A 27,509-nucleotide genomic window follows, 5' to 3' on the forward strand; every position below is an offset into this window, starting at 1 on the left:
TTTCATTTCATCAGTTCATTTCAATAAACCCTTATTGACTGAATGTATATTACATGACAGACATTGTACTATGTACTAGAATATGAAAATGAAACACGTTCTCTGCACTCAAGAAGATTTTAGTCCAATACAGAGAAAAGCATATAAAACAGAAAATGTCAATGCAGAATGGTCAGGGATATGAACACCATCCAACTAGGAACACTATCTTATATGACCATCCAAGTGGAATCTCACAGAATGGAGTTAATCCTGCCAAGCAGGAGTAAGAGAAGATATTCCAGGCAGAGGAAACAGCCTAAACAAGGGCACAGAGGCATGAAAAAGATTCTTGAATCCAGAACACATGTAAGTTTGGTATTATTAACATATCATCAGTTTACTACTGCCCCTACTTTAAGACTGAGACATGTGCTGAAATTTAAGATTAGTATAGTAACTAACCGTTTTCTTTCTCACAAAATTGTTAAGAAATTAAAATATCACACATATAATTAACTAGTAAGGTCATGGCAGAGTCATAGCACCTGATTCAATAATGGGGCTGAGGAGAAGGGAGTATTCTTAGATTACCTATTTACTGAGCTTTCAATTCTGCATTCCAAAAAATCTTGTTACTAAACCAAATTGAAAAGAAAGGCCCCATCACTAAATCTCACAGAAATTAAAGTAATAGCTTCTAAAATATATGCCAATCATTATACACAAATAGAAAAATTTTGCCAAAAGACCATACAAAATATTAGAAATATACTTATGTCTTCAGAATTGTTCAAATATTAATTTCTATGATGCCTAAAAGGGAATATATTCATTTGCTTCCAAACTCCAGGATGGAGAATGCAGTCTACAAAAAAAAGTATGGCATTTAAATTAGAATGAGTCATACAAGTCATAGTGAAAAATAGCAAAGCACAATTAGATAAACATGGACAGTTCACCAAGGAAAGAACACAGGACAAACATGAACATGGGAAAACATTCAGCCACACAAATGATAGGGGGAAAAAATGACAGAAACAAAGGACCATTTTTACCAAGTAATTAACAAGAAAAAAGTTTTAAAGAACATACCTGCATCGTTTTAAATTTGCTTTGTGGTTATCTTGCTTTGGTAGACGAAGAAAGAGAAGCACATGCCAAGAATGCCAAATACTCTTATGAAAGGAAAAGTAATACTGAACGTGCCAGGAGACTGCAGGAATTAAGAGAAAGGACTACTTTAAGAGGACGACATGGTCATGCTACTAAGAAGAAAGGTGAGGTCAGAAAGTATCCAGTAAACAGCTGAGGCAATATGGAATTGCTTGATGAATTTTTAAAAAGTACTTTTAGCTGAGTAGTAGTGTAGAAATCAGATCAGAATGAATTTTAAGAATTGAGATGGATGCTGGGAAAGCAGCCCTACCGTCCACAGAGCCGTGGTTCATTAGAGATGCCACTTAGATGTACAACAGGAACTACCAAGGGGAAAGCTGGATGTAGGAATCCGAAGCTCAGGAGAGAGGTCAGAGTGGGAGATAAACACTTGTCATTGGTGTATAGAAAGTACTTACAGCATGAACCTAGAAGAGGATACCTGAGGAGTATAAATGCAAATCTGAGAATTCATCCCTGGGGCATGCCAACATTTCTAGGAAGGACTCTCCTAAAGAGAAGCCAGCAAAGGGAGAACAAAGGAGCAGCCAGTGAGGTAGAAGGAAAGCCTGGGGAATGTGTAATCATGGACTTAAGAGAGGACAATATTCAGGGAAATGTTTTCCTTCAGCTGAGTTGAAAGCTGCTGAGCAAAAAAACAAGATGAGAACAAAGACATGGATCCAACATGGTGCTCATCAATGACCTTGACAAGTGACACCTCAGGGGACAGACTATCAGGTGGAGGAAGAACTAAGTTTGAGTACCTCAAACCAGAGGACAGATCAACAGGGACTCCTGTCCTCAGAGGAATATGGATGATCCTCCCCCAAGGGGATCATTTGTGCTTGCCTTGGAAAGATGAGTCTGATCTGGATGCACAGATGTCTAGGGTGAGACAGGACGTACACAGTTTGCCCAGCCAAGGAACCATGGCATCAGGTCTCCTGGGAGGAGCAAAAACCAGGTGAAGCAGAGAGCACATGGCAGGGAGTTGTGGGTAATACAGCTTGAGCTTCAGCAGAATCTGGTCATGGGTATCTGGAACTAGCTGGAGGCCCTGAACTCCTGCTCTGGCAGGAGGACCTGCCCTTGAGGAACATGGTGATGGGAACGGGAGAGCCCAAGGAAGAAGAGGAGCTGACTGTGTGTATGTTGTGGGGCAGGGCCCGTGGAAGGGGCCAGAGGGAGCACAGGTGGCTGGAAGGAGGACCAGTCTGACAATCTCCTTCTTCCTTCAAGTGCCAATGCCGGCTCTCACCACCTGAGGACATCCTTCGGGAGCCTTTCCAAGAGCACAGTTTAGAGGTCCATCCTCCCCACTCCCATAAGGCCCATGCTGACTCTGGCACAAAAAAATGCTGCCCCTAGGGCAAACTGCTTCTAATTCTCACCTGAACAGGTCCTGCTGGTATTTACAACTGCTTCATGATTTCTCTTTCATTCTGAAATCCTACAACACCCGACTTGTATTGAGTGTCTCCCGTATGCCAGATGACTAAGCACATACCAGCATGAGTACTGAGTGGAGGAGGTGGCGGGTGGCAGAACTCTGCTGGGTGGAGAGGGTGGCCTTGTGGGTTTCAGTCTGATGCTCCCACAGGTGTCGGTGGTTGAGTAACTTCCCTCACTCTTTATCCCACGTTCTCTGGGAATTCACCCTGTGAAACTGTCCTCTCTTCACTAAACACTTGGGCGCAGCATGTCCATCCTGGGTGTTTTACGTTCCATTACCTTTTCCATGTTTGGGAGCTTTCATTCTACAGATTAAAAATATTTTTTTGAAATTAAAAAGAATTGAAGAAAGCACATATAGACAACTCTTTGTAAAATGTTTGGCCATACAGCAAATTAAAGAAATGGAACCAGCTAGAAGAGAATATAGTGTTAAAGAAAGGTTTATTTTAAGGTGGGAAATACCAGAGCAGTTTTACGTGCTGAGATAAACAATCTAATGAGACAGGAAAGGTGGAAGAGGCAAAAGGGTTTAAGGAAAGGAACAAAATATTTGAGAAGGGGAGAGCTCAAATGGAGTGACTAGTCTTTGATTGGAGGAAGACAGCTCTTCCAGAAACTGTCGTCTTTGCAAAAAAGAAAAAGGAGAAAGTTGCTGCACTTAAAAGGTTTATAGGGCTTCCCTGGTGGCGCAGTGGTTGAGAGTCCACCTGCCAATGCAGGGGACACAGGTTCGTGCCCCGGTCTGGGAAGATCCCACATGCCACGGAGAGGCTGGGCCCGTGAGCCATGGCCGCTAAGCCTGCACGTCCGGAGCCTGTGCTCCGCAACGGGAGAGGCCACAACAGTGAGAGGCCCGCATACCGCAAAAAAAAAAAAAAGGTTTATAGATTTTAATCTGGGAAGATGAAGATTTAGTCTAGTAGCTTTAATCTCTGAAGTATGAGGCAGGGCAATATATAAAAATGAAGAGGGCAAAGAGATTTGTGGATATAAAAAGAGAGACATGAAGATGAGACATATTTATCTCAAGGCTTCCCTGGTGGCGCAGTGGTTAAGAATCTGCCTGCCAATGCAGGGGACACGGGTTCAAGCCCTGGTCCTGGAAGATCCCACATGCCACAGAGCAACTAAGCCCATGAGCCACAACTACAGAGCCCGTGCTCTAGAGCCCGCGTGCCACAACTACTGAGCCTGTGCTCTAGATCCTGCAAGCCACAACTACCGAGCCCACGTGCCACAACTACTGAAGCCCACGTGCCTAGAGTCTGTGCTCCGCAACCAGAGAAGCCACCACAATGAGAAGCCCGCGCACCGCAAAGAAGAGTAGCCCCCGCTCGCCGCAACTAGAGAAAGCCCGCACTCAGCAACGAAGACCCAATGCAGCCATAAATAAATAAATAAATTTATTTTTTTTTAAAAGAGACCATTCTCAATTCTATCTTACTTTAAAAAAAAAAGACATATTTATCTCAGAAAGTAAAAAACAGGGAGGATTAAACGAGATCACGTATGCCAAGAATTTAGCACAGAACTTGGCACAAAAGAAGAGCTCAATAAATGATAAAGACCTTTTTGTGTTATCTGATCTCCAGATGTAGAAAATCTTTTAAATATAAAGCAATGGTCAGGAAGGACAACTACGATCTCCAAAACTGCTATATTATAAAAGTTTTTAAATAATATAATAAAGCTTCAAAATATAAACAAGCAAATCAGAACCCTACACCCAACAGGGTAACAAACATGTAAATCTAAATACACAAATTTGGCCTCCCTGGTGGCGCAAGTGGTTGAGAGTCCGCCTGCCGATGCAGGGGATACGGGTTCGTGCCCCGGTCTGGGAGGATCCCATATGCCGCGGAGCGGCTGGGCCCGTGAGCCATGGCCGCTGAGCCTGCGCGTCCGGAGCCTGTGCTCCGCAACGGGGGAGGCCACAACAGTGAGAGGCCCGCATACCGCAAAAAAAAAAAAAAAAACACAAATTTAAGACAGAAAATTTAAAACCAACTCTGTAAATGACAGCTATATTGAAAAGACGAGCCACAAACTGGTTTAAAATATCTACAAAACATATTTGATAAAGAACCAGCATCCAAAATACGCACGGAACTCTTAAAACTCAACAATAAGAAAACAATCAAATTTTTTAATGGGCAAGAGATCTGAAAAGATGCCTCACCAGGGCCTCCCTGGTGGCGCAAGTGGTTGAGAGTCCGCCTGCCGATGCAGGGGATACGGGTTCGTGCCCCGGTCTGGGAGGATCCCATATGCCGCGGAGCGGCTGGGCCCGTGAGCCATGGCCGCTGAGCCTGAGCGTCCGGAGCCTGCATGTCCGGAGCCTGTGCTCCGCAACGGGGGAGGCCACAACAGTGAGAGGCCCGCATACCGCAAAAAAAAAAAAAAAAAAAAAAAAGATGCCTCACCAAAGAAGATATACAGATGGCAAATAAGCATATGAAAAGATTCAACATTATATGTCATGAAGGAATTGCAAACTAAAACAACAAGATACCAGTACACACCTATTAGAACAGCTAAAATCCAAAACACTGACAACACCAAATGCTGGAGAGGAAGTGGAAGGAGGGAGAACTCTCACTCATTGCTGGTGGGAATCCAGAATGGTACAGCCACTTTGGAAGACAGTGTGACAGTTTCTTACAAAACTAAATACACTCTTACCATATGATGCAGTAACCATGCTCCTCAGTATTTACTTAAATGAGCTGAAAATTTATGTTTATACAAATTTTGCACAAGGATACTCTTATCATATGATCCAACACTTGGTATTTTCCTAAAAGAGCTGGAAACTTATGTCCACACAAAAACCTATATATAGCTATTTATAGAAGCTTTATTCATAATTGCCGAAACTTAAAAGCAACCAAGATGTCCTTGAGTAGGTGAATGGAGAAATAAACTGTGGTACATCAAACAACTGAGTACTATTTAGCACTAAAAAGAAATGAGCTATCAAGCCATGAAAAGACATGGAGGAATGATAAATGTGTATTACTAAGTGAAAGAAGCCAATCTGAAAAGGCTACATACTGTATGAGTTTAACTATATGACATTCTGAAAAAGGCAAAATTATGGAGACAGGAAAAAAGATCAGTGGTTGCCAGGAGTTTGTGGAAAGGGAGGGAGGGATAAATAGGTGGAACCCAGGAGATTTTTAGGGCGGTGAAACTATTCTGTATAATACTGTAATGGTGGGTACATGTCACTATACATTTGTCAAAAATCATAGAATGTGAAACACCGAAAGCAAACCCTAATGTAAACTACAGACTTTAGTTAATAATTACAATATTGGTTCAGCTTTGATAATGTACCACACTAGTGCAGGATGTTAATAAAAGGGGCAACTGGGCGTAGGGGTTTAGGGGTATATGAGAACACTCTGTATTCCATTTTTTCTCTAAAACTAAAACTGATCTAAAATAAAAACCCTACAACCAACATTCTTATAAGACAGCTCTATCCCAGCTACCTTCTGTTCTACTTATTTAGCCCACAGAGGAAAAAAAAATCAGTATTTTTGCCCCTCCAAACTCTAGAAGTACTAGGTCCTCCCAATACAGCTTCCTCTCTTTGCTCCATTCCAGTAGGATTTAACCTTCAGAATTTTCTTAAGAAAAGTCAGGCAGGGCTTCCCTGGTGGCGCAGTGGTTAAGAATCCACCTGCCAATGCAGGGGACACGGGTTCGAGCCCTAGTCCGGGAAGATCCCACAGGCCGTGGAGCAACTAAGCCCGTGCGCCACAACTACCGAGCCTGCACTCTAGAGCCCGCATGCCACAACTACTGAAGCCCGCGCGCCTAGAGCCCGTGCTCCACAACAAGAGAAGCCACCGCAGTGAGAAGCCCGCGCACCGCAGCTAAGAGTAGTCCCTGCTCACCGCAACAAAGACCCAATGCAGCAAAAGGAAAAAAGGAAAAGTCAGGCAACAATTTTCATGCCTACTCCCATATCATGCTCAGTTCACACCAGAGTCAGGATTTACTCAGATCTCGCTCCCTGTGCACAGCTCAAGCATTTCTACAGATTAGCAAACCTCAAACTGGGGATGAAATCTCAATCTTCCTTTTTAGTAGACAACCCCAATTTCTATGACTGATTTTCATAAACCTCTCCTGATGTATGTGGATATAAGGGAGAAGCACAGCACTTCTACCACCCTCTTATAAGAAATCTTTATTCGTTTACATACACATATGTAAATGAATGGATATATATACCTATGTATATGCATATTAATGGATATATAGAGAATAAGGGGATGAAAAGCAGTCTCATCTCTCAGCAGGTCCTATACGAGTAACATAACAGCCTTTATTAAAATACAGAGGTAATTGTTAAATATTGTCCTCAACTTTGGAGCCTGAACTATAACACCAAGACAACAAAATAAAGTCTCATTTAATATCCTCTTACACAAATAATTAGAAACCATATAAATGTCCAACAACACGGAAAGAGTTACATAAACCTGGCACAACTATATCGTAAGATACTTAGTATTAAAAACTGTTTATGGGACATCCCTGGTGGCACAGTGGTTAAGAATCCACCTGCCAATGCAGGGGACACGGGTTTGATCCCTGTTCCAGGAAGAACCCACGTGCTGTGGAGCAACTAAGCCCGTGCGCCACAACTACTGAGCCTGCGTGCCACAACTACTGAAGCCCACCCGCCCGAGAGCATGCACGCCCCAACTACTGAGCCCACGCACCTCAACTACTGAAGCCTATGCACTCCAGGGCCTGCGTGCCGCAACTTCTGAGCCCATGTGCTGCAACTACTGAAGCCCACGTGCCTAGAGACCATGCTCCACAACAAGTCACTGCAATGAGAAACCCGCACACTGCAACCAAGAGTAGCCCCCACTCGCTGCAACCAGAGAAAGCCTGCGTGCAGCAACAAAGACCAAATGCAGCCAAAAAACAAAAACAAAAACACAAGAGGCTCTGCCTTTCTGTTTGCTTTAGCGTTTTCATTCTGTTTTCCTTTATAGTCATCTTCTACACTGTCTCCTGGCCAAAACAAACAAACAAACAAAAAATAACTCAGTGCAGGAAAGCAGTATTAAAGATAGTATTATCTCTTTCTTTTTCAGCATCTATTACTGTTTTTTCTGGTTAAAGAATTCCGCATTCACGTGGCAAATTCAGCTCGTGGCAGTTGACTCCCATTCTCCCTCCACCTTATCCATGCCACAGGTATGGACACAAGACCCAAGCTTACCTAAAGTACACCAATCCTTTGGACACTGTCTGATTTAGAGGACAATGATTCAAGTTACGCCAGTAAGAGTCTTCTCTGGAACTTTTCTAACAGATTGGAAAATATTAGTTAGCAAAGGTTGCTGTGGTGGCCACAGAGACACATGTTCTGACCTCCCTTTAAGAGACCATGCTTGGGATTCCCTGGTGGCACAGTGGTTGAGAGTCCGCCTGCCGATTCAGGGGACGCGGGTTCGTGCTCTGGTCCGGGAGGATCCCACATGCCGCGGAGCGGCAGGGCCCGTGAGCCATGGCCTCTGAGCCTGCGCGTCCGGAGCCTGTGCTCCGCAACGGGAGAGGCCACAGCGGTGGGAGGCCCGCGTACCCCCCCAAAAAAAAAAAAAAAGAGACCATGCTTTAGGGAGCCCAGGTGACTGACAGCCACCAGCTGCACCTTTAGAGATGGTGCTCATGCTGAGCCACACTTCTCCTAAGAAATGTATTATTCCTGAATAACAAAGTATAGATCATACTTGAAAGTAATTACCCTGATTTTGGTCCTTCCTGGTTTCATAAATGATATCAGCAACAAGAGGCAAAAGAGACTAACAAGGATCCTATTTAATCCCTGTGTTGGGTCAACATTTTCAACTCAGAAGTATCCTGATCTTGGAGTCATGCCCTTAAATACTGGCCCAGCCTCTGGTTTGCCAAGCAAACTTCCTTTTCTGCATGGTGGGCTCATCATCTGTTGCTTCTTATCTAGCCCACATAATGAACCCAATTCTACTGATCCCCAGGCAACTTGTTATTCTGAATCAGCGCATCCCTAGTATCTAAATTCTCCTTTATACTCCTCTGGCTGAACTGCTGCTTTGACCTGTTCATACCTCTCTGTGCTTACCATCTCTGTCCTCCATCACCTACAGTGTTCTAATTCTTCTCCCCTCACATTTACAGCTCCTCAACTGTCCTAACCTAAAAACAACTAAATTTGTTTCCCCTCATCATATCCCACTTCCCCTTTCCAGCTTCTCAAAACTCTAAGTGAAAAAATCCTCTCCACCCAAAACTGTACCTTGTGTTTAAAGCATTCTTTATCTTCTTACAAATCAGAACCGTTTCATTCATGACTTTACATGGCAATACAAATCATTTTTAAATCATTTTAAAGTTTTCTTAAAATCCTAACACAAGATATAGCAACTGAATAGAAAACTTACAAGTGCCTTAAGTGTAAAATCACTTCAATTTCTAAATACCTAAATCTATATGTACCAGTACATGTACTGTATATGTATAGAATGTCAGTATATATAAATATACTACATATTTTATATTAAGAATATAAGCTATATACTGTTCTAACTAAACAGATGAAAAAGGTTAATTCTTTCAGATCAAGCAAGGTATGAATTTGGGATCTCTGTGTAGATTCTACAAATGAGAGAAACTATAGGTGGAATTCTCTAAAATTTTTCAGTGGGTAGAGGTTTAAAAGACCCAAAGTATCAATAGGTAGATGCCTATCCATGCCCACCCTATCCCCACACACACCACTCCTCCACACAGAGCCAGAAAAAAGAACAGGCAAGAACTTAGGTCAGAAACAAAGCTCCCTATGATTTGTAAGTTATCATGTAGCAATTATAAATGATGTAAGCCTGCTATTAAGAACCTTCCCAAGAGGGTTTTCTATCTCGAAAGGTGATCTGGAGACAATTTTACTGATAAAATTAAGAAGTCATTCATAGGAAGTCAAGTGAAAATGTAATCAGTGAAAATTCATCTATCTGCTTGGGAATTAGAAGATAAGTTCATATGGGATTGAGCGAACTATAAAGACATATGTAAAAGACTGAAAAATTGTACTTAACGTGTCATAGCAGATTGCATTTTTATCTGAGGAACATTCCTTCCATCTTGATTAAAAAGAGAAAAGAAACTTCTCTCCACCTCATACCCAGGGTGTGACCTACACTAGGCCAATTCTAATACTTTTGCTCATTCTACACCACAGTGATGTTCTTCCAGAGAAATACAGATACATCTCTGGATTTTTTCCAACTGATTCTAGAAGAGAGAACTTTCCTTTCCTCTTCTCTCAGATGTATGAGGTCTGAAACATATGTAAGGCTATCTCACAGTACATGGAGTATGCCTATCTGAAAGGACAAAGCCAACATGTAGAAAGAAACAGAAATGAGAGAGTTTGAGTCCTTGATGCCAGCGATTCCTGCTTTTTCACATGGCTTAGTTAGTAACTAATACATTCACATTTTTGTTACTTGTGATTGGGCAGGAGGAGGTGCTGACTGAAGAGGAACTGACCACCACACTCAAGGTACGGTGCACGCCTGCTGAGGAGTTCAGAGAGTTTAAAGACCAGGGTGGATGGGGAGATGATAAAAGGGAAGAGGACAGCCTGACAATCACAAGTGTCATTAAACTCAAAACATCATGGAGACAGCTTCTTGGGGACAGTGTTTTGTTGACCCTGCAAACGTATGCCACAGACTTAAAAACTGAGAAAGATTTATTCAGTAATAAGGAAGTCTACGCCAAACTCAGCTGGAAGGAATAGAACGCTTCACGGGTTTCTTATGATCAGAAGATGATCTTACACCAATTGTTGGAACTGACAAGTTAGCAAGGTTCCCTGTTGCCTGAAGGAACATCATTATGGAAAAGAACATTATTCTAAGCTGATATTCACTGATGCTTGAAAAGGAAAATCTGGACCTTTTGCTTTGCTTTTCGTATTAAACACCAAGAGGAAAAGTTAAAAAAAAAAGTTTTTTCAAATTGAGTTTCTGTCACTTGAAGCCAACGAATCCTAAAACACTTTAAAGTGTTACTTTTAATAGCTTAATATATACTGGCTTCAGTTCTCAGTAACACGGCATCTTTAAAATAGTTATGTCATCTACCTAGACAACCTATGTATATGCTAATTGGAAACAACTGAGGCAGATAAACTTGATCTTCACCTCCACCCCTAAAGTATCAGTGGAGAGAAAAAGAAGATTACTTTAGAAATAAGACAAAAGATCACAGACTAATCTTTTCGAGATTCAAAAAATAAAGTTATTTGCTGAGATTGTGGTTGGCTATTTCAGGAAAACCTATCACTAAAGCCAAAGTGAGTTTTCTAGAAAATGATGAGGATATTAGAAAAGATAGGGTATTTGGGTTCTTATTCTAGCTCTGCTACTATCTTACCAGGTCATAAATAACTCACTTATACTCTCAAGAAATCAATTACTACTTGTTACATTGGAAAGTCTAGACTATTACGTCGTTTTCAGCCATAAAATACCATGATTCTTTTCTGGAATTTGGAAGTAGGTCATTTTAGATTCAACTATACACGCTTATCTAAACAGTGACAGATCACAAGTTTTATAATAGTATCTATTTTAGATTAGGAAAAAAATAAGTCTGGTAAATCTGACATCAAATTTATTTTAAGGGCTTCCCTGGTGGCGCAGTGGTTGAGAGTCCGCCTGTCGATGCAGGGGTCACGGGTTCGTGCCCCGGTCCGGGAAGATCCCACATGCAGCGGAGCGGCTGGGCCCGTGAGCCATGGCCGCTGAGCCTGCGCGTCCGGAGCCTGTGCTCCACAACAGGAGAAGCCCGCATACAGCAAAAACAAACAAACAAACAAACAAAAACAAAAAAACAAATTTGTTTTAAAACAGACAAAAGTTTTAAAACACTTTCCTTATTAAAGATGCTCTCCTCTACTCAGTTGCCTTTTTAAACACAGTTCAAGTATGGGAGAAAATATTTGCAAATACATGGCTGATAAGGAGTTAATATCCAAAATATATGAATAGCTCATACAACTCAGTATTGAAAAAACCCAATTAAAAATGGGCGGAAGACCTAAATAGACATTTTTCCAAAGAAGATACACAAATGGTCAACAGGCACATGAAAAGATGCTCAGGGCTTCCCTGGTGGCGCAGTGGTTGAGAGTCCACCTGCTGATGCAGGGGGCGCGGGTCCATGCCCCAGTCCAGGAAGATCCCACATGCTGCGGAGCGGCTGGGCCCGTGAGCCACGGCCGCTGGGCCTGCACGTCCGGAGCCTGTGCTCCGCAACGGGAGAGGCCACAACGGTGAGAGGCCCCCATACCAAAAAAAAAAAAACAAACAAAAAACCCCAAAAAACAAACAAAGATGCTCAACATCATTAATCATTCACAGAAATGCAAATCAAAACCGCAATGAGGTATCACCTCACACCTGTCAGAATGGCCATCATCCAAAAAAAGAAAAAAGACCACAAATAACAAATGTTGGCAAGGATGTGGAGAAAAGGGAATTCTTGTACACTATTAGGAGGAATGTAAATTGGTGCAGCCACTGTGAAAAACAGTAAAGGGACATTTTAAAAGAATATAAAACCACAAAAAAGGGAACACAAATTTAGAAATTCAACCCAAGAGGTCCAAATCTGACTAATAAAAACACAAAAAGAGAAAACACAGCAGAAACATCAAACAATTTTTCAGAGTTAAAGAATATAAGACTCCACTAAATGTACTCATCAAACGCTTAGTACAATTGATGGAAAAAGACCAATAGCGGGGCTTCCCTGGTGGCGCAGTGGTTGAGAGTCCGCCTGCCTATGCAGGGGACACGGGTTCGTGCCCTGGTCTGGGAGGATCCCACATGCCGCGGAGCGGCTAGGGCCGTGAGCCATGGCTGCTGAGCCTGCGCGTCCGGAGGCTGTGCTCCGCAACGGGAGAGGCCGCAACAGTGAGAGGCCCGCGTACCGCAAAAAAAAAAAAAAAGACCAATAGCAAAAAACATCATCACGAGGAATAAATGATCCTACAAGCCTCCAGACAGGGAGAGAAAAAATATATATATACAAAAAAAAAAAAATCAGGAAGCAAAATGGCACCTGACTTCTCAAAAGCAACATCAAAAGCTAATAGAAAATGTAGAAAATAGATGAATGTCTTTACAATCTGAGAGAAAATTATTTCCAACCTATAATTCTTTACCAATCAAACCATCAATCTACTGAAAGTTGAATAAGATTTTCAGCACACTTTTTTTTTTTTTTAACTTTCCATGTACCCTTTCTCAGGAAGCACTGGAGGATGTACATCCTCAAAACAGAAAGGCAAGAAAGGAGGAGCATGGAATCCAGAAAACAGAATCTACATTAAAGAGGCAAAGAAAAATCAAAGACCAATGGCAAAGAAAATTTCTGAGATGATAGCTGGGTTAATAATTCATATAATCCATATTGGAGAAGAACGGCCAAAGGCTCCAAGAAATATGCTTCCTGGGGGAGGAAATAAAACTGATATTGGGAGACAATTCTCCATGGTTCTTCTGCATTTGGTACATTGCGGTGAGCAGAGGCACTGATGGCCTGTGCTTGACTGTCTTTTCAAGTATGTTTGTACAGAAAACAGTCTTAGAAGATAAAGAATATCTCCCTCTGGAGCAAAGGGCAGGTATTTTTATTGACCTACTTAAAAGATTCAGGTTCCCTAAATTCAGGGTTCCTCCCAATAATGCAACCCACTGCAGGTGCAGATATCACCCGGCCTTCCTCATGTCACACTGAGATCAGGGGTTTTAGGAATAAGATCAGGGATTTTAGGAATATTATTTAGGAATAATAATAAGTGAAAATAAGGATTTTCACACTGAAAATCAGGGGTTTTAGGAATAATGATACTCTGCTAATGTTATTGCTGTGAGTAATAAAGTCTTATGTCTCTGACACAGGAGTCTCATGTCTTCTGCCACAGCAACCATAAAACTGTGGCTAGCTAGCCTGTTAGGTTGAAAATGGGGTTAAATTTCAGACCCTTCACAGTTTTTGACAACTGATAGATCACTAATATGCTTTAATATACTGAGATAAGATTTAAACATCCAGGAGAAAGTTTAGAGATGAAACAGAGATAGATACATAAGTAATTAAGCCTTCGAAGAAGTGAGGTAATTATTAGCCCCAAGGAAAAGAAAAAATTTGCTTAGGAAAGGAAATAAAATCACCAGTCCACTGTATGATTCCGCTGTGAATATTTACATAGATATAATGGACACAATAAATCCAAACTGCTAAAAGTTATGTTGAAAAGATGGGAAAAAGTATAGGAAAGTGAAGTCACCATTTCTCATAGCAGAATTATCTAAAACTTTAAAAATAGCAACATGAACATGGACACGTGGAGGTAAAAATCAGAAGAAACATAAAAGTTGAAAGAGTCTCCAGACAGAGGGAAATCAGAAGTAAAGGGGGTACTCTTTTTTTGGGGGGGGTGAGGGTGTAGACATTGACTAGAATTACAATGTTGGAAATAATCAAATCTGTGTAATTCAATGTGGCAGTCACTAGGCATATGTGGCTATCGAGCACTTGAAAGGTAGGTAGTAAAATTTAAATTGAATTTCAATTAATTTAAATTTCAGTAACATATAAGGTCAATATACAAAATCAATTGTATATATAGTAATAAACAATCCAAAAATGAAATTAAGAAATCAACTCCATTTACAATAGGATCAAAAAGAATAAAATACTTAGAAATCATTTTAAAAATAGAAGACTTAGACACTGAAAACTACAAAACATTATTAAAATAAATCAAAGAAGAACTAATTAAGTGGAAAGCCATCCCATGTTCATTGATCAGAAGACTTAATGTAATTAAGATGGCTCCCCAAGTTTATCTACAGATTCAATACAATACCAGTCAAAATCCCAGCACCCTTTTTGGCAGAAATTAACAAGGCATCCAAAAATTCATATGGAAATTCAAGGGATGCAGAGTAGCTGAAATAATCCTGAAAAAGAACAAAGTTGGGGGACTTCCCTTGTGGCCCAGTGGTTAAGAATCCGCCTTCCAATGCAAGGAACACGGGTCCAATCCCTGGTGGAGGAACTAAGCCTGCGCGCTGCAACTACTGAACCTGCGCACCACAACTAGAGAGCCCGCGTGCCACAACTAGAAAGAAGCCCGCGTGCTGCAACAAAGAGCCTGCATGCCACAACTAAGACCCGACACAGCCAAAAATAAATATATATATATATATATATTTTTTTTTTTTTTTTTAAAAAGGACAAAGTTGGAGGACACATACATCAAAATTTCAAAACTACAAAAGTACAATAATCAAGACTGTGGTAATGGGGTAAGGATATACATGGATAAATGGATTAGAATTGAGAGTCCAGAAACAAAACAATACCTTTATGGGAAATTAATTTTCAAGAAAGGTGCCAAGATAATTCAATGGGGAAAGAAAAATCTTTTCAACAATCAATGCTGAGATGAATAAATGCACATGCAAAGGAATAAATATGGACCCCCTACCTCACAACATATCAAAAATTAACTCAAAACAGATCAAAGATCTAAATGTAAGAGTTAAAACTATGACTCCTAGGAGGAAACACAGGAGTAAATCTTTGTGACCTTGGATTAGGTGATAGTTTCTTAGATGTAATACCAAAAGCACAGAGAAAAAGAAAAAATATATATGTTGGACTTCATTAAAATTAAAAACTTGTGCATCAAAGGACACCAACAAGAAAATGAAAAGAAAACCCACAGATGGAAGACAATACTGTCATCCCTCAGTATCTCTGGGGGATTGGTTCCGGACTCCCTGCAGATACCAAAATCCACCATTGTTCAAGTCCCTTATATAAAATGGCATATCCATTTTATACAAGCTCAATATCCATGGGTTCTGCATCCTCGGATTCCGTATCCTCGGGTTCTACCAATTTGATCTGCAGTCGGTTGAATCCACAGATGCGGGACCCGCTGATGGTGGGTGACTGTATTAGCAAATCATATATCTGATAAGGGACCTTTATCCAAAGTATATGAAGAATTCTTACAATTAGAAAATGAAAAGACAAACAATCCAATTTTTAAATGTGCAAAGGATTTGAATAGACATTTCTCCAAAGAAGATATACCAATGGTCAATAAACACGTGAAAGGATACTCAACATCATTAGTTGTTAGGAAAATGTGTATCAAAACAATAAAAAAGCCACATCACACCCACTAAGACGGCTGTAAGCAAAAAGACAGTCAATAACAAGTATTGATGAGGATGTGGAGAAACTAGAACTCTTGTACAATGCTAGTGGGAATGTAAAATGGTATAACCAGCTTGGACAACAATCTCACAGTTCCACAAATAGTTAAATATAGTTGCCATATGACCCGACAATTCCATTCTTAGGTATATACCCAAGAGAAAGAAAAAATATATGCCTACATAAAAACATATACATGAATGTCTATAACGTTACATGTTAATATATGTTCTGGTAGCGTTATTCATAATAGCCAAAATGTGGAAACAACTCAAAAATCCATCAACTGATGAATGGATAAAAAAATGTAGTATAGCCATTCAGCTATAAAAAGGAATGAAGCACTGATACATAATACAACGTGGATGAACCTTGAAAACATGCTAAGTAAAAAAAATCTAGATATAAAAGGCCACGTAGCATATGATTCCATTTCTATGAAATGTCCAGAACAGACAAAAAAACCCAAAAAGTGTATTAGTAGTTGCCTAGATATAGGTAGCTGGGAGGATAAGAGGTGGTAACTCAGTGGTATGGGGTTTCTTTTTGAGGTAATGAAAATGTTCTAAAAATTAACTGTACTTATGATTGCATATATCTGTGAAGATACGAAAAACTCCTGAATTGTACACTTTAAATGGGTAATTAAATGGTATGTGAATTATATCTCTATAAAACTGTTATTTTTAAAAAAGACAAAATGATACACTGACATATTACAATATAGTGAACCTTGAAAACATTAAATAAAAGAACGCAGATGCAAAAAATCATATATTGTATGATTCCATTTATATGAAGTGTCCAGAATAGGCAAATTCATAAAGACAAAAAGATTAATGGTTGCCAGGAGGCACAGGGAGAGGGGGATGGGGAAATAACTGATAAAGGGTACAGGCTTCTTTCTGGCGTGATGAATATGTTCTGGAATCAGATAGTGGTGACGGTTGCACAATCTTGTGAATGCACTAAAAACCCACTAAACTGTACACTTTAAATAGGTGAATAAAGTATGTGAAATATATCTCAATTCAAAAAATTTAAATGGCCACAAATGGCTACTGTACTAGACAGCACAGACATAGAGGGCGCCTAAATTCAAAGCAGCCTTCCATTAGCGAGAAACAGACTTTTGTTTTCAGCCATTTGGGAAGTAGGGGCTGGGAAGAGAGCAGGAACAGACAAATTTAAGACTAGCAAAGAAGTGCTAAACATTTGGACTGTAACTGCTTAAAACTTCTGAATATAAATTCAGATTAAAGTCCAAAAGCTATAGCCCAGGGATGGATGACTTCAAAACAGTGTTTAACCTCTATGGGCACAAGCTTCTGAGTTTATAAAAAGAAAATTAACTACAACAGCATTTCCCAGACTGTGCTGTAGTTCTTATTAATAGCTACTGGGCATCCAAAAAACAGTTTTGAGGACTAATAACATTTTGTGAAATACTACATGTAGGTAAGTTAAACAGATTTCTTTACTGCAAGACTTCCCAGAACACTTGAAATGATATTGTGTTTTGTAGGTTCAAAAGGGGCACATTATGCAGTAACTACTTTACAACAAATATTTTTACATATTACACAATGCTGCTTTGGGAAATACTGAACTATATGAGTTATAATGGTTCCACCAGCTTCAGAGCTATATGAGTTTGATCCCTGGCCCGGGAATATCCCACACACCGCAGAGCAACTAAGCCCATGTGCCACAACTACTGAGCCTGTGCTCTAGAGCCCGCGTGCCACAACTACTGAAGCCTGCATGCCTAGAGCCCATGCTCTGCAACGAGAAGCCTCGACAATGAAAAGCCCGCGCACCACAACGAAGAGTAGACCCCGCTTGCTGCAACTAGAGAAAGCCTGCACACAGCAACAAAGACCCAACACAGCCAAAAATAAAAACAAATGAATAAATTTATAAAAACAAAAACAAACAAAAAAACCTATGGGATGCAGCAAAAGCAGTTCTAAGAGGGAAGTTTCTAGCAATACAATCCTACCTTAAGAAACAAGAAAAATCTCATACAAACAATCTAACCTTACACCTAAAGTAACTAGAGAAAGAAGAACAAACAAAAACCAAAGTTAGTAGAAGGAAAGAAATCATAAAGATCCAAGCAGACATAAATGAAATAGAAACAAAGAAAACAATAGCAAAGATCAATAAAACTAAAAGCTGGTTCTTTGAGAAGATAAACAAAACCGACAACCCTTTAGCCAGACTCATCAAAAAAAAGAGGGAGAGGTCTCAAATCAATAAAATTAGAAATGAAAAAGGAGAAGTTACCACAGATACTGCAATAATACAAAGCATCCTAACAGACTACTACAAGCAACTCTATGCCAATAAAATGGACAACCTGGAAAAAAAGGACTAATTCTTAGAAAGGTATAACCTTCCAAGACTGAACCAGGAAGAAACAGAAAATATGAACAGACCAATCACAAGTAATGAAATTGAAACTGTGATTAAAAATCTCCCAACAAACAAAAGTCCAGGACCAGATGGCTTCACAGGTGAATTCAAACAAACATTTAGAGAAGAGCTAACACCCACCCTTCTCAAACTCTTCCAAGAAACTGCAGAGGAAGGAACACTCCCAAACTCATTGTAGGAGGCCACCATCACCTTGATACCAAAACTGGACAAAGATACTACAAAAAAACAAAATTACATACCAATATCACTGATAAATATAGATACAAAAATCCTCAAGAAAATACTAGCAAACAGAATCCAACAACATATTAAAAGGATCATACACCATGATCAAGTGGGATTTATCCCAGAGATGCAAGGATTCTTCAATATACGCAAATCAATCAATGTGATACACCATATTAACAAACTGAAGAAGAAAAACCATATGATCATCTCAATAGATGCAGAAAAGGCTTTTGACAAAATTCAACAGCCATTTATGATTAAAACTCTCCAGAAAGTGGGCATAGAGGGAAACTACCTCAACAGAATAAAGGCCATATACAACAAACCCACAGCAAACATCATTCTCAATGGTGAAAAACTGAAAGCATTTCCTCTAAGATCAGGAATAAGACAAGGTTGTCCACTCTTACCACTATTATTAAACATAGTTTTGGGAGTCCTAGCCACAGCAATCAGAGAAAAAGAAATAAAAGGAATACAAATTGGAAAAGAAGAAGTAAAACTGTCACTGTTTGCAGACGACATGATACTATACATAGAGAATCCTAAAGATGCCGCCAGAAAACTACTAGAGCTAAGAAATGAATCTGGTAAAGTTGCAGGATACAAAATTAATGCACAGAAAGCTCTTGCATTCCTATACACTAACAACGAAAGATCAGAAGAGAAATTAAGGAAACAATCCCATTCACCATTGCAACAAAAAGAATAAAATACCTAGGAACAAACCTACTTAAGGAGACAAAGGACCTGTATGCAGAAAACTATAAGACACTGATAAAAGAGATCAAAGATGACACAAACAGATGGAAAGATATACCATGTTCTTGGACTGGAAGAATCAACACTGTGAAAATGACTATACTACCCCAAGCAATCTACAGATTCAGTGCAATCCCTATCAAATTACCAGTGACATTTTTTACAGAACTAGGACAAAAAATCTTAACATTTGTATGGAGACACAAAAGGTCCTGAATAGCCAAAGCAATCTTGAGGGAAAAAAACGGAGCTGGAGGAATCAGACTCCCTGACTTCAGACTATGCTACAAAGCTACAGTAATCAAGACAATATGGTACTGGCACAAAAACAGAAATATAGATCAATGGAACAGGAGAGAAAGCCCAGAGATAAACCCACGCACCTATGGTCAACTAATCTATGACAGAGGAGGCAAAGATATACAATGGAGAAAAGACAGTCTCTTCAATAAGTGGTGCTCGGAAAACTGGACAGCAATGTGTAAAAGAATGAAATTACAACACTCCCTAACACCATAAACAAAAATAAACTCAAAATTGATTAAAGGGGCTTCCCTGGTGGCACAGTGGTTGAGAGTCCGCCTGCCGATGCAGGGGACACGGGTTCGTGCCCTGGTCTGGGGGGATCCCACGTGCCGTGGAGCGGCTGGGCCCGTGAGCCATGGCCGCTGGGCCTGCGCGTCCGGAGCCTGTGCTCCATGGCGGGAGAGGCCACAACAGTGAGAGGCCCACATACCGCAAAAAAAAAAAAAAAAAAAAAAAAATTGATTAAAGATCGAAATGTAAGACTGGACACTATAAAACTCTTAGAGGAAAATATAGGAAGAAGACTCTTTGACATAAATCACAGCAAGATCTTTTTTGACCCACCTCCTAGAGTAATGGAAATAAAAACAAAAATAAACAAATGGGACCTAATGAAACTTAAAAGCTTTTGCACAGCAAAAGAAACCATAAACAAGATGAAAAGACAACCCTCAGAATGGGCGAAAATATTTGCCAACGAATCAATGGACAAAGGATTAATCTCCAAAAAATATAAACAGCTCATGCAGCTCAATATTAAAAAAAAAAACAACCCAACCAAAATATGGGCAGAAGACCTAAATAGACAATTCTCCAAAGAAGACATACAGATGGGCAAGAGGCACATGAAAAGATGCTCAACATCACTAATTATTAGAGAAATGTAAATCAAAACTACAAAGAGGTATCACCTCACACCAGTCAGAATGGGTATCATCAGAAAATCTACTAACAACAAATGCTGGAGAGGGTGTGGAGAAAAGGGAACCCTCTTGCACTGTTGGTGGGAATGTAAATTGATACAGCCACTATGGAGAACAGTATGGAGGGTCCTTAAAAAACTGAAAATGGAACTACCATACGACCCAGCAATCCCACTACTGGGCATATACCCCGAGAAAACCATAATTCAAAAAGACACATGCACCCCAATGTTCACTGCAGCACTATTTACAATAGCCAGGTCATGGAAGCAACCTAAATGCCCATTAACAGACGAATGGATAAAGAAGATGTGGTACATATATACAATGGAATATTACTCAGCCATAAAAAGGAACGAAATTGGGTCATTTGTAGAGATGTGCATGGACCTAGAGACTGTCGTACAAAGTGAAGTTAAGTCAGAAAGAGAAAAACAAATATCGTATATTAATGCATATTTGTGGAATCTAGAAAAATGGTACAGATGAACCAGTTTGCAAGGCAAAAATGGAGACACAGATGTAGAGAACAAACATATGGACCCCAGGGGGGAAAGTGGGGGGATGGGGGTGGCATGAACTGGGAGATTGGGATTGACATTTATACACTAATATGTATAAAACAGATAACTAATAAGAACCTGCTGCATTAAAAAAATAAAATTTAAAAAAAATTCTGATGTGTTAAATCACCTCCATCTATGGAAATTCAATCTCCCTAATTCAGCCTGATGTTCACTTGCATGGTTCACTCCTCTCTGTGGAGGTAAAAGACAAAAGTTACAGGGAAGGATGCAAACATCAGTCCTCAAATTTCTACTTTCTCCTTCTTCATTCTAGGTACTTTTAACATTATTCTATTTGTGAAAACAAACAGAAGTTAAACACATAAATACAAACCTCCTTTCTGTATACTCTATGACCATTCATAAAAAGCAAAGACTACCACCATTAAAAGTCTCTTTTTAAAGCAAGGTATAAAGATAATATAGAACATGAACATAATATTTTTAAAATATATGATACGTAGATGTATATGTCAAAAAGATTTAAAAGTGTAAATACGAGATGTATATTCAAAATGATTAGGCAATTTTAAGTTTCTTCCTTAATATTTATATATTTAAATATAAATATTTTAAAATTTATAATTTTTCAACAATGAGCATGCATTTTAATGGTTTTTATTAAGAATTTGCAATCTTTATATCATTTTAGTAACTACTTTTTAATGAAACTGACTAGTAAGCCATGATTCTGTTATGCCCTTATAAACCCTTCCTGCAATTTTTAATGAATTCTGAGAGTATCCTTGCTGATAATGAGAAAAAAGGAAAGCTATTAATGACATCTTTCCCATTATTGAAAAGAAAGATTTCAGATAAAACATTAAGGTAAATTCTTTTTTTTTTAACATCTTTCTTGGAGTATAATTGCTTTACAATGTTGTGTTAGTTCCTGCTATATAACAAAGTGAATCAGCTATACGTATACATATACCCCCATATCCCCTCCCTCTTGCATGTCCCTCCTACCATCCCTATCCCACCCCTCTAGATGGTCAAAGAACCGAGCTGATCTCCCTGTGCTATGCGGCTGCTTCCCACTAGCTAGTTATTTTACATTTGGTAGTGTATATATGTCAGTGCCACTCTCTCACTTCATGCCAGCTTACCCTTCCCCCTCCCCATGTCCTCAAGTCCATTCTCTACGTCTGTGTCTTTATTCCTGTCCTGCCCCTAGGTTCTTCAGAACCTTTTTTTTCTTTTTTTAGATTCCATATATTATGTGCTAGCATTCGGTATTTGTTTTTCTCTTTCTGACTTACTTCACTCTGTATGACAGACTCTAGGTCCACCCACCTCACTAAAATAACTCAATTTCGTTTTTTTATGGCTGAGTAATATTCCATTGTATATATGTGCCACATCTTCTTTATCCATTCATCTGTCGATGGACACTTAGGTTGCTTCCATGGCCTGGCTATTGTAAATAGAGCTGCAATAAGCATTGTGGTACATGACTCTTTTTGAATTATGGTTTTCTCAGGGTATATGCCCAGTAGTGGGATTGCTGGGTCATATGGTAGTTCTATTTTTAGTTTTTTAAGGACCCTCCATACTGTTCTCCATAGTGGCTGTATCAATTTACATTCCCACCAGCAGTGCAAGAGGGTTCCCTCTTCTCTACACCCTCTCCAGCATTTATCAAAACATTAAGGTAAATTCTTAATTTCTGTTCTTCTGAGCAAAGCCATTTTACTGGATGACTTTGTTCTTAATCCAAACAGTGGACAATGGGATTTTACTATGTATCTATGTGAATTAACACTCACAAAAAGGAATAACTTTCTTTTATCTAAGAAAAGGAAAAATATAAATATGAACAAGTTGGTTTTTCAGACTTACTTTAGGAAAAGTAACAAATATAATCTTATTTCATCCACCAAAGCATTAAAGCAACCCATGTTATTATAAAATTCTGCATTTGTAAATATGTAGATTCCAAGTTAATCAAAAATGTTTTAAAGTTTCTGGACAATTCCTAGATTAGGAATCAATGTTTATACTTATAAATGAAGAAGAAGAAGAAAAAAAAACAGGTCTTACATTTATCTCCAAAAAGTCCTTAACAATAACTTTAATCTTCTTTACAGGAAAGAAAATCGGGGAAACAGGAAACTGTAGTTATAATTTTTTATCATCACATTTTAGAAAAAATATTTTGACTATCACTTTTTCTAGAGGTTGAAATAAAACAGAATCATCTAACTTTTTACTAAAGATGATTTTTAAATTTCTAATGTTAACTGCATTATTAACCTGGAAAACTACTACTTACAACTCTGCTGTACCTGTAGATTGTGTGTGTGTGTGTGTGTTAATACAGGTAATATCTGATCACTCCTAATGCCAATAGATAACATTTCTGAAGGACATTTTCATGATAGAAATAATTTAAACACAGTATGTTTGTTTTCGGAAGGACAGCACACCATTTTCCTTCCTTTGTTCAATCTTCACACTAAATATAATCCACATTTAGAATATTCTTATTTACCTTATTTTTTTATATTCCCATGCATAAAACCAGCTATTTAAGGACACTGAGCAAAGAACCTTATCATTTGTTACTTATGATCAGTAGATTTGCCTTTTTTCTGCTTTACAAGCAAAAATTATATTTCCACAAAATAAAATGAGTGTTGGGTGAGTTAACTTGAGCTAATGGTTAGGTCATGATGCTATAATAAGACTAAATTGACCATTTGATCACCGATCCCACCAAATGACTTTCATCTATTGCAGGGTCACAGGCAGCATCGAAACTCCTGCTGGTCAGTTTGCTGGTCACCAAGAAGAGCCAGGCAAATGAGCAGCTGGGTCAGCAGAAATCCACTATCACCATCTTCTATTTATCACCTTTACCACAAACAAATCATGTAAGAGTTGTCACCTGGGGAGAGATCCCCAACAATATACCCACTGGATCTTAACACAGATGATAATCTAAGAGGTAAAAGTGTAAAGTTTATTTTAGATGCTAAGTTGAAGAAATAAGATATTTTAAAACCCAAGTCCATTTCTATTAACCAGTATTTATACTTCGAATTTTAAAATACCATCCCATTAAACTCTGAGTCCCATTGCTAAAGCAAATGATGGCAGTAACATTCTCCTCTCTTGAACTGGAATAAATGTATAAAATATATAAAAAGATGACAGTTGTTGATCCCTTTACTCTCTCAGCTTTATTAATTCAGGTACTTTTACCTTTATGTAACAACTGTAATATAAGAGGAACTATACCTTCAAATTACAATAAAAATTATCTTCCAAAGAGAGAGAGATCTGTTTTTCTTTTTTTTTTTTTTAATTTAGTGGTGATAACCGCAACCCAATCAGTTTTCCACCCTCAATTTCTCTTCTGACCTGTAACTCTTTCTCATAATATGTTGCACAACGGATTGTAATTAAAACTTCAGTCCTTTTAATTTGCCTCTCCTGGAGACTGTGAATTCCCAGAGTGAGGACAGCATAGCTTCTTCCTTCTTCCCACCTGCAGCCCATTAAGAGTATAAACTGACACACTACATGGTATTCATTTGCTCACAGATCAGCCTCTCCTACTAACTACACTATGAGATTCTGTGGACACTAGGTATGAATCATCAACACTTGACACAGTGCCAGGCTACAGAAGACTTTCAAATGTATTTAGTGAAAAATTGAGCATCTTAACCTTTGAATCTCTCCTACCACACTCAGTATCAGCAAAGCACCCTATGAATATGGACAATTGTACTTTTTGTATGAATCTTTGACCCAAGTCACATTCTTTCTTTGCCTACTAGCCATACTTTCAACTGCCTCTTTGGAGGGAAAAGCCTTGGGTTATGTCTGATTTATTCTCCAATCAAATATTCCCTACAAGAAAATACAGAGTTCAGGATATGTCTAATCAAGCAAAATCTCACAATACTATCCTTGATGAACCATGTGGTCCTTACAAAATTTATGAACCTGTAAATTTTAACACCTATTTTTTTTGGGTTTAAACCAAGACTTGAGAATGCTTCCCAACACAGCTGATGTTAAGAAGGATGCCTGGAGAGATGGAGGTGGGAACAGGAAAAAAAGACCATAGTGAAGGAACAATTTAACGTATTTCTTCCATTTCCACCTTCATCCCAAGAGAATTTAAATGGGAAGGGAAAAAATGGAGGTAGAACCTGTGATTCAGAATAAGCTATAAAGAAAACAAAAGATACTGACTTTGCAAACTGTGCGTTTTAAACTATCCTTTCAAATAATTTTTACAGAGAAATTTTTTTTAATCCACAGAATCTTTTGCTTCTTCCAGGAGCAGCTGGATTTCATCTCACCCAATATCCCCCGCCTCCATACACATACATATAGCGCTACCACTGAGTCCCTGTGCCAAACCAATCATCACAGGAGAAACTAAACCATGAGGATCATTTCCTAATTCTCTATGAAAAATAATCCCCAAATTTTTCCCCAAAGGCAAATTACCTATTCTAATGGGATTGAAGGGAGGTGGCGGGACGGAAGAGTTCATTATCATGCAGCTTCTCATTCTCTATAGGGAGAAAAATGGCATTAACTTCCAACAAGGGACAGCTACTCTTATACTGTATCCCCAGTTAGAACCTAAAAACAAGCAAAAAAACAAAAACCGATCCTTTGATGCATTCAAATGAATAGAAAGCTGAGACAGTTTACTTTGCAGCAATATAACCCCTTAAAAATCCTCCAGAGCTTGGGGGATGGGGGTGACCCATCAATCCCCCCACACCCTTGCCATATGGGGGAGCAAGATTCTGTCAAATAGAAAATGTCACTCTCCGCCTCCTCCGCCATCCCGAAAATTGACTGGCACCGAGTGCGGAGGCGGCCGAGGGAAGAAGCGAGGAGGCGGGGGTGACCACACACACACACCCCACACACACCCGCACCGAGGGCTGATTCATGGCTTTTTAAAATGTTTTAAAGCTACAATTTCCTCCAACCGGAGAATTCTCACCCATTCCCCAACCCCAGCTCCCACCATGCTCCTCCCCCACTACATGGGGGTCAGCTGGACTGTACCCCCGCCGCGGCCTCGACCCCGCGCGCCCTACGCCCCCAGGCTCGCGGCCCCCTGCCGGGGGTCCCCCACGCGCCCTCACCACCCCGAGGCCCGACGCGCCCAGGCCGGGAGATGCGTCGCACCTGGATGTAGTTGTTCTCGCAGTAATCGGCCACCCGTTCCAGATTCGTGTAACTGTCGAAGAGGGCCCGGCGGCCCCCCGGGATTTCCTCCTCCAGCAGCATCTGCAGCTCCGCCATCTTCACATCCTCCTCCTCCTCATACAGACCGCAGAGACAGTGGCGGCAGCAGCGCCAGGGAAACCCAAGACTGGGAGAGGAGGAGCGGCGGCGACGGCGGCAGCAACCGGGAGGAGCGAGAAACACTCCCCGCCAGCGACAGGGGAGGGGGCAGCAGGAACGGGGGCGGGGCGCGAGCCGACGGACTCTGAGGACAGTCACCGCGGCGACGGCCGGCACGGCGCGCGCACGCGCGCTCGCCTCCCTCCGCCTCCGGGAGCCCGAAAAAGATTCCCACCCTTGGTCGCGCCGCCCGCCCCTCCCCCACTTCCGGCGTCTCCTAGCGACCGCGGGGGTGGGGGCCGGGATGCGCGCGGGAGTAGCGCGCGCGGTTAACCCTTCGGCCCCCGCAGGTTGCGTGGCTGGAGAAGCGCCCCCGGCTGTCTTTGTTAGTCCGTCGTGAACGCCCACCAGGCTCCGCCGTCTTTTGGCCCGCGTCTTCAGCGACTCCCCTCGGCGTTATCCTCAACCTGGGGCCCAACCCCATGGTCATGGGCCTGAGGGATAACATCAGCCCACTAAACTTTCATGCAGCTTTAAGTGCCGCCCCACTTTTCATTTTTCTCTTCATCTTCGACCTCATCCATCCTCTCTGGTACAGATAAGTAAATTTCAATTTCCTAATCCCAAATTTCCTGTCCTTCGCCTTTTTTGCACCTGTTGGTCCATTGACACCGTTTCCCCCTGCCAGGTTAGCCTCTGTTCTGTTCTCCTTTGACCATCCTCCGGACTTCAGCTTTTTGCGCTTGCCCCTCTCTTTGCTACGCTTCCTCAGTGACAACCTTTTCTGTCATTTCTCTGAGTCTGTCAACTTCACTTTTTTCTTCATCTGTTCCGTGTTTAAAGTTTCGAAAACGGTTTTGCTGGTACTTTCATTCCTCACAGGGCTGTTACATGGATAAAATAAAAGTTTAAAGCACCTCGGGAAACAATAAATGACACAAAAATTCAAGGTAGATCATTTTGATCTTGCAGTTATTATTCTGTTATTCCTGAGAGACTATATCTTTTTTTCCTAAATCTGACTACTCCACACAATGTA

The 27,509-nt window shown here is 40.3% G+C and overlaps 1 protein-coding gene across 4 annotated transcripts in view; it reads right to left on the reverse strand.

Annotated features, from left to right (window-relative positions):
• ABI2 (abl interactor 2) overlaps window positions 1-26,660 on the reverse strand; it is a 97,592-nt gene extending 70,932 nt beyond the window's left edge. For all 4 annotated transcript variants that reach the window (XM_060107359.1, XM_060107357.1, XM_060107358.1 and 1 more), the window contains exon 1: window positions 26,312-26,660. In XM_060107359.1, the coding sequence (XP_059963342.1) occupies window positions 26,312-26,428 (117 nt within the window). In that variant the 5' untranslated portion in view covers window positions 26,429-26,660. The remainder of the gene's footprint in view (window positions 1-26,311) is intronic.
• Between the last annotated feature and the right edge of the window lie 849 nt (window positions 26,661-27,509).

This window comes from Mesoplodon densirostris, chromosome 8 (genome assembly GCF_025265405.1).
Source record: "Mesoplodon densirostris isolate mMesDen1 chromosome 8, mMesDen1 primary haplotype, whole genome shotgun sequence".
Lineage (NCBI taxonomy): Eukaryota > Metazoa > Chordata > Mammalia > Artiodactyla > Ziphiidae > Mesoplodon > Mesoplodon densirostris.